The sequence below is a fragment of the Protopterus annectens genome, chromosome 7.part0 (genome assembly GCF_019279795.1).
Source record: "Protopterus annectens isolate FY-2018-M chromosome 7.part0, PAN1.0, whole genome shotgun sequence".
Classification (NCBI taxonomy): domain Eukaryota; kingdom Metazoa; phylum Chordata; order Ceratodontiformes; family Protopteridae; genus Protopterus; species Protopterus annectens.
The window spans coordinates 1,092,603,429-1,092,612,405 of NC_056739.1; the positions used below are offsets into that span (position 1 = coordinate 1,092,603,429).

An 8,977-nucleotide genomic window follows, 5' to 3' on the forward strand; every position below is an offset into this window, starting at 1 on the left:
TGTGCCCTACATAGGTAAAAGCATGGCATGCTAATGCATTAGTCATTACATTGTTGCATTTTTATTGTATTTTCATTGGTTGTTATATGTCTATTTAGACTGAGTGGTTTTGGATATTTTACATGGTCTGATGAAGTGGTAACCCCATGAAAGTGCTCACCATTAAACTTTTTCTTTTTGATTTTACTTGATGTGTTGGTTGATCTGCATTTGTTTTTATTTCTTTTGACCTTAATATGTCTGGCCCATCACTGTTAAATCAAACAATTCTTCTCTTAGGTAATTTTCTTCTAAACTGAGGGCACATTCTTTGTTCCCCATTTCATGTGGGCATTTTATAGAAAGTTTAAAAGCATCTCCTTGTGCCACATTCTCATCAGTTTCATCCTGTGTCATCCATTGCTTTTTCATATGGAAACTCACTGACCTATCACGCCACAATATTGACTATGTCAGAGTTCCCACAGGTTCCTGTTCTTCCCCTTGCTGTCCAACTCCAACTGAATGTTTGTACTGATTTCCAGTGGAAGGCTACAAAGTATCTTCACATGGTAAATTATCAGCCATTTATCTCTCCACTGGTTTCTCTTTAATTTGGGGATCCATTGCTGTATCCTGCTGTGGTGTTTTCTGAGTTTGATTTTCTACACTAAATCCTTTTCTTAGTAGGAACTCCATAACCTCAGTGTCTATTTATTTAACTTCTCCATTACTAATCCTCTTCTACTTTTCCTCTTTATCTTCTTTTTTTTTTTTTTTTGTATTGTAAAATTTTCCATGTCTGGATGCCTTTTCCTGTATTTCTCTTCAATTATCTTTGGTGCTGCTCTTTTTGTATTGATTAGTTTCACTTTCTCCTTTGCATAAATATTACACCATATAAAATCTCTTTTTCTTTTCCATGTCCATATTGCTTCTGCAGATGTCTCCTGATCTTCCTGTTCCTTACTTTGGGACTCATTCCATCATGCTGTGATGTAACCTGTATTAGACTTTCTACGATAAACCCTTCACTAACTTCTGCTTTACTAGTCTTCTGTTCTACATTCCCTCTTTGTAATCTTATTTTTTTTTTGTTGTGAAATTTTCCATTTCTGGATGCTTTTGTCTGCATTTCTCTTTGAGGCTTCCTTTTTTTGTGTCGATTGCTTTGGCTTTCTCCTTTGCATAAATATTGCACTATATTAGATCTCTCTTTCTTTCTTATACCTTTCAAAAGTCCCTAAATGTTGTTCTTTATATTTTCACACTTCATCAGATGCTTCTTTTTCCAAACAGCTCAAGGTTTTTTGGTCTATATAACGGCTTTCATAAATATGTTGTATTAATGGACACAAATTTTTTATTTGAAGCTTCTGACAATATTTCTTGTGGAAGTATTTTTCTTTCCTCTAATTTCTATCTTAATCTGTTTGTATATCTTCTGTCTGGAAATTCTGGGTTTCTTGCATAATAGCAACAAAACATAATTTCTTTCTTATCCTCAACAGTCCACTCTATCGTCTTTATGGCTCTTTTTTGGCCTATCAGTTTTTGTGATTTTTGTGGACTGTTACTTCCTTCTATAATGGGGGGGGGGATCCTCCCCTGGGCCTGGCCTAGCCCCATTATAGGGATGTTTCCTTGTCTTCAGGTTTCTACACTGTCATTTTTTCCAGTCCTGCCACCAGTGTGCCTAGCAGGATTGGGCACTTTTTTATCCTGGGTCTTGTGCATCCAGCTATCTTTTTTATTTTTAACCTACTACTGTCCATGAAATATGCTATATAAAATGCAGTCTTTATATCAGTGTTGTCTTGGTGAGATTTTGTGAAAAACAGGGTTCACCTCATGAAGGTAATCACCAAGACATGAGGAGGATGAATTAAATTCCAATAGCAAATAAGCTACTAGTTGCAACCCTTAAATCCAACAACAAATCTGGCAATTGTCTATTTACTAACTCTATTGGAAATTATTGGAATAAGCTTCCTAGTAAACTAACATCCCTCACATCTACTCCACTTTTCAAAAAGCAATTAAAAACCTTCCTAAACTCACAATGGCTATGCCCATGTACTAATCCCAGCTGAATCTCACTTGTCTCTATTAACTTTTTCTAACTTATTAAGTTTCTGTGTTAAACTTCTGTGCTTAAACTGTTTGAATATAGTCCTGTATTGATCTTTGTAAATAGTTACCTCTTTGTTCTTTGCCTACTGTGTTTAATTTTTCTCATGTAATTGCAAACATAGGCCTAACTATACAAGTGTTTTTTTTTGCTTAATAACCATTTTGTATAACCACTTTTGATACTATCTTCTGATGTCTTATATTCTTATGTACATTATTTGCTATATAACTAATGTGGAGCTTATGTACATTATTTGCTATATAACTAATATTGAGCTTTTCTCCCCGGGCCTCTACTGAAAATAGACATATATCCAGTTAGACTAGCCCAGTCAACAAATGTAAAATAAAAAAAAATAAAAATAAATAAATAATTCCAGCAATACTACTTTCCTTTGCTTGCTGACTTATCATCTCTCCATTTGAACATCATAGACCATGACCATAAAGACTTGAATTTTCTTAGTCGTTTCATATTGTTCACAGCTAACAAGCTGGGAATCATACCAAAGTATACAGCTGGGAAGGAATTCAATGACTTTAGGGATATTCATCACATTTCCTCCAGATTTGGCAACCTCCTAACCATTTGGAATTCGTCAAAACAAGGACAACTGATCTTAAACATAATTGAATCTTCATTAAAGCTAATGCTAAATTATTTATAGTTTCTAGAGTTCAATGAACTCCAGATCCGGTGTCCTCTAACTTCACTATTTGTCTGCATGCAGGTCCTAAACTAAAATTAGGTCATAGAAACATCATGTAAGGGACACGAACAGTCATTTGCATACTTTGATTAGGGTACAAAAATTCTGAAAAAAATTATTAGCTAATGCACCCCTGAAGAAAAACCTTGCAGTGCTTAATTTATGCCTGATGTATGAAGATTCAAGCACAAAAGACTAATATATATGTATTTGTGTGAAAACTAGTGCAGAATATGCTAAAGATAATACACTATGCATGCACTTAATTATAAGTGAGAACACAAGACCTGTGTTTGTCTACCCCTGCTCAGGATGGGGGAGGCTTTGTGACAGAATGGTAGTTCCTGTAATCATGCTTGTTTGGGTGGCACTCCAGTGCAAAGTTACTTTACCTTTACAATTTTGTGAACACTAGTAACAGTAGTAACAATAATAACCTAAATAAATATAATGATTAAATAAAAAGAATGCACAGGTAAACTGACCACAGTACTAAAGAGTTTCCATTGCTATTATTATTATTATTATTATTATTACTATTATGTAATGACAAAGATAAATAGACAAGTGCTGATGGTATGTGTAGAGTACTGCAGTGAAACATTAACTAAATAAGTGCTCGCGGACTGTGAGAGCTGTAACAAAAGTACAAAACATCAACAATCAGATGTCACATACCATATCTATCATTAGCAGCCATTCACAGGACTAGCACAGCCGGCATAATTTTTTGTACTAAACAGGATTCTGATTGAGGAGGGTACAAGATGCAACCAGATCCACAGGCAGGCATTGCTGATGACACAGCACAGGGATGCAGTGAAACATGAATACTGGATCCATTTGGAGTTGTATTACAAAATGCAAATGTAAGAATGGAGTTAATATCTCAGTAAGTTCAGACAGCTTAAATTCACAGCCTACAGAAACATATGTGAAAATAAGCCTTCTCTGGCAATGCTTCTGGAAAATAAACTTCTCTTGCTTTCTATGCTCTCAGATGAACTCTACTGTTCAGTGCCTTATACTTATGTGAAGTTATATTCTCAGCCTTGATTTAAATTAAGAATAAAAACAAAATCACAATATATGCTGAGTGTGATGATGTGAGGTATTGCCATCAGTGCTAGGGAGAATAGGGCAGTGCAAGTGTAACATATGCCAGCATAGTTAGCTGGAGTTTTGTAAATAATGTTGTGTCATCCGACTATCACACTGACTTATACGGATGCTTGTACTGAAGGTGTATCAACAGTGTTGTTATGGCTGATTGGGTGTGTATGTTTGAATGGGGAGTTTTGGAATGAAAGAGTAGAGGTTTCTGAGGTTGTTCTTTCGCTTTCAGGTGCTGCAACGGATCTTGGCAGGGCTCTGAGTGTGTGTGTTGTGCCAGAGTCAGGTGATCAAATGTGATGTCATTCTATAACCAGCACTGAGAGGATATTACTCACACAGCAGCTTGTTTTGTTTTCTTTGGAACCTGATATAAAAATCTATGACAGTTATCACAGTTCAGTTAGTTTGAAGCTAATCACCTTGCCTTGTGAAAGTAAGCATCTGAACATCTCATCTTGCCTTGCTGTATTAAGTTAGCTAGGGAACAGTTCTTTAGACACTCAGGAAACACAGTGAGATTAATTAAGTAGTGTTTTTCTGCATCTGCTTGAATCTTTCCTTGTTATTTTTATTTCTCCTGTGATTGAAAGTCTGGTGCGTATTGTACTTAGATATTTATTATTCTTATGTTTTCTATTTTATTATTTATTGATAAATAATTTCATTGTGGCCGATCTTTTCGAGAATACTCAGTATAATTGGATACCCTTGTAAGATCCTTAGAGTGGTTGACTGGTGGCAGCACGGTACCTTATAGTCTGTGCAGAAGGGGTACAGCTAGTAAATATGCACCAGCCTTTCCCAGGAGAGAGAGAGAGAGAGAGAGTGTGTGTGTGTGTGTGTGTGTGTGTGTGTGTGTGTGTCTGTGTGTGTGTGTGTCTGTGTGTGTGTGTGTCTGTGTGTGTGTGTGTCTGTGTGTGTGTGTGTCTGTGTGTGTCTGTGTGTGTGTGTGTGTGTGTGTGTGTAAAAATCAAATACCCAGGTACGGCTGTGTCAGCTACATGGGACTGGGACACAGTGCTCCAAACAGAGTCTTGTTTGGAATCTGGGGACACATAGAGTCCAGTCCCAGCTCTGGAGTGTGTTCCCTGTGTGCTCTTGGGGAAAAATGTGTTTGATGCAGAGAGCTGCATATTAAAATACTGTGTAAATCCATTTCTGCCTTTAGTGACTGCCTGTCACCAGTGTCAGTGGTGAGTATTGAGGCTCCTTGATTACTGGCCCAGGGTAGAGAGGCTGTCACACTGAGCATGGCCTTATAATTGCTCTAATGACAGTTTGCCACACCTTGATAAAGCTCAGGTTTCCCTTTAATAACAACAAAGTGCTAGGAATTCTACTGCAGGGGTTCAATACCTTCTGAACATTTGTGATATAAATAACTTTCCATTTTTTTAGACATAGTTCATCTTGCATTTCCAGTGTTAGCTGACAAAATAATAACAGAAGGGAGGTTTATTTTGTAACAGTTTATAATTTTCTTAGTGAATAGATTATTAAACTGTTAAGATATTATTGGCCCATGCTTTAAAAAACACAGAAATGGTTAAAATAATTTGTATTATTCCTTAGGTTTCTTATAAGAAGGGCCATAGTATAGTCAATGTGGTAGTCCGTAACAAGTTTGTTATGCCTACCACCAGTATTTCTAATCAAATTTCTCTTAGAAAGTGCACCTTTCAGTGTGGAAAGTGTTCTATATGTAGTCAAGTAGTTAATATTTTTCCTAAAATTAATGTAATTAATGTTAATACTACTCAGTACTTCTCATGTAATACTGAGGGAACTGTTTACATTCTAAAATGCCCCTGTGATTTGTTTTATATAGGGGAAAGCCAAAGGGCTTTCAAAATTAGGTTGCAAGAGCACATTAGGAACATTAGAAATGTGCGTTGTGAAAGCACTTTGACTGTGCATTTTAAACTTTGTCATCAAAGGAATGCTATTTTATTAAAGGGTTGCAATTTGGAACATATTGTTGCGAATATTGGTGAAATGGTTTCCCTTAAAGATAGGTTATTATATAAAGAAGTAACATATATTTTAAAATTCAAGACTTTGGTACCAAGAGGGTTAAATAATGAATGTAATTGGAAGTATTTGGTTAACCCATTAATTGTCTTATGTGTGAGATGCTTTATTGCATTGATTACATATTGTATAGTTGGAATTGTGCCCTTTACTCCTTGAAGAAGATTTTGAAGGCGATTTTTGCTGAGGCGGTAGAGGTGATTGAACGAATTTGCTTTTTTATCTTTGTCTATGGCTATTGTTTTGGACTATTGTTTATCTGCTGTGTGGTTTTGGTGTTCAATACCTTCTTCCCCTAATGGGTGTAAAGTTGAAACAGCAGGGTTTTTTTTGGGAAGGGGGTCCTAGACACTGATAGATATGCAATGTTAGTACTTCCAACAAATTCACAGGTATAGACACTTTATGCTTCAGTTCAGTATTTTTGCTACTGTTGTTGGAAATGTTCCATTGACACTACTTCCCTTTAAAATTAGGCCTGTTAAGTTGCTTTTAATGCAGTCATTAATGTAAACATATAGGTACCAGATACCAAATTAACTGTGCTTTCTGCTATAAATAAATGCTGACTAGCTATCATTGCTCATTAATAAGTTATGATACAACAAAAGATGATAACTAAGAAAAGCTGCTTTAATGTTAGACTATATTAATAACCGACTGTGATCATTTTCACCATTAAATGATGTGCTTTGCCTAAGTTACCTTTTCTCTCAATGTACAATAATTATTATTTCCCTTTAGCTGCTCAGAATGTTCTTCCGACAGCAAGATGAGATCAGAAGATTAAAAGATGAGCTTGCACAGAAGGATATTAAGCTACGACAGTTAGAGCTGGAGCTGAAAAACCTGCGGAACAATCCCAAGAACAACTAACCTCAGTATATACTTGATGAATAAAATAAACATTCCTTATTGTTTAATTTTAATGTATAAATCCTTACAGACTATGTGAATTGCACACAATGGGTCCAGCCAAAACAGTCTTAGCATCTAAAGGATTACTGTCCTTTATGTGTATATATAGCACTACAGAAATATGTAAGTACATGTAATTAGTGACTGGAAATTAAAGAAAGAGGAATATGTAACCAAAGCATATCGTCCTCAATGAAGACTTTATATCCTGCCTTAGATCTAGATTTTTGAAGTTGAAAAACTGGGAGCATTTATGGAGACCTGCCGCAAAGCAAATATGCACTGATTATTTTAAAAGTAGAATGCCCTGGTATGAGTCAGCTATTAATATTTTTCTTTGCAAACTACAACAGTGAGAGCCTGTAGGTAAAGTAAAACTACAACTGTTATAGTTCATATTAGAAAATATTATGCCTGGTAATAAACCTGGGCAAACAATAAACCAAATACCCAAATCCTATTCCATTTCCTTATTAACACATTAGGATTTCAATGAAGTCTTGATTATTTTAACAATTTTCTCTGTGTATGTTGTTTTCCTCATGTAATGTTTGCTTAATTTGCTAACACAGAATCCCTTTTCAGTAATTAATTTGCTGATTCATTTGAAATGTTATAAATAAATTTTTTTTCATGTAACTCATTCGAAACATGTTAATAGTTCTTGTGTGTTTTCCTGAATAAGCAAGAAAGAATGCTGTCTTGCCATGGGCACACTTACCTCACAAATGTAATATATGAAAAGCCGTGTTTAATAAGAATATAATGAATAGAGGGATGTGATTTAAACCCAGTATTCCTGCCTGCTCATATGTGTCTACCACCCTGTGTGTGTGTGTGTATATGTGTGTGTTCGTACATGTGTGCGTGTTGACGAGCATGTGTTTTAGGTCATTCTAAGCCATGTAATATGTTCTAAAAATGAAACAGAAAATGGTGTCAAGACATTCTCCTTGAAAAACATGGCAGAGTGAAACTTGAGAGGTGAATATTGACATCCATATAAAGAACACATACGTAGACCGAGAAAGAAAATAAACTAAGGAATGTAGAGTTATTTATAGTTTTGAAAGTTATAAGCCATTTAGTGCTGCCACATGCGGTGGTGGTGCTGCGGTAGCATTGTCGCCTCACAGTAAGACGTTATCCTGTTCGATTCTCAGCTAGAGCGTCTTCTGTGTGGAGACATGCGTGAATGGGTGTACCTTCGTGGAAGGTTGTGCATCAGGGCCAGCAACTCGGCACGTAAAAATCTACTGCCAATCATTAGCGGACCGGAGTTCCGCTGTGGCGACCCCTAACCAGGAAAAGTCGAAAGACACAACATAGACAAAACAATAAGTAAAGTGAACTTCTTAGCAACCAACAGCTTTAAAAGCTGTTGGGACACCAGTTTGGCACACATTTTCTTTTCTTTTTTTTTTTCTTTTTTTTTTTTGTCTATGTGCAGTAAGGTGAACTAATTACTACTTTAAAGATGTCATACTCTTCTGTCTTCTGACACTGTTCTCTGGTGATGGTTTTGTCTGCTTTGGAGCATAACAGCTCTGAAAGATGCAAAAGTCATTTAGAGAAGAGCATAAAAAGCTTACATTTTTAAAAATTGGGATTGTAATCAGTGAAGACAGTACTGTTGTGCAAAATCTTAGCATAATTTTAGATGTCCTTCTCCTCTATATGCTGCTGTATTCCTAACATAAGGGAGTCTGCCTCCGGTGGACTTGTGTCCAGCCATTTTACATAAAAATTGATGTTACTGTGTAGGTACGTGTGATGTCCCACTTCTCTCTTCGAATGTCGGCCATAAATCGACATCAGGTACAAAACAGACATCAGCACGCACCTAACTCAGAACTGAATGATGCTGGGACTGGTGACTACAGAGTGGGTACTCAGGTATTAGGAGGATGGTAGGGTGGGAGATTGTACAGCAGCATATAGAAGAGAAGGACATCTAAAGTTATGGTAAGATTTTACACAATACTATGTCCTTCTAATCATGTGCTGCTGTATTTCTAACATAAGGGAGAGTGCAAAAGCTCCTGTTATTAACAATTGGGAGGGGGGATAGAAGCATTTTCCACAAAGCC

At 36.2% G+C, this 8,977-nt stretch overlaps 1 protein-coding gene across 4 annotated transcripts in view; it reads left to right on the forward strand.

The window, feature by feature from the left end:
• Nucleotides 1–7,530, forward strand: part of CORO2B (coronin 2B) — a 1,242,233-nt gene extending 1,234,703 nt beyond the window's left edge. For all 4 annotated transcript variants that reach the window (XM_044077673.1, XM_044077669.1, XM_044077671.1 and 1 more), the window contains exon 13: nucleotides 6,714–7,530. In XM_044077673.1, coding sequence (XP_043933608.1) covers nucleotides 6,714–6,845 — 132 coding nt within the window. In that variant the 3' untranslated portion in view covers nucleotides 6,846–7,530. The remainder of the gene's footprint in view (nucleotides 1–6,713) is intronic.
• The last annotated feature ends 1,447 nt before the right edge of the window (nucleotides 7,531–8,977 follow it).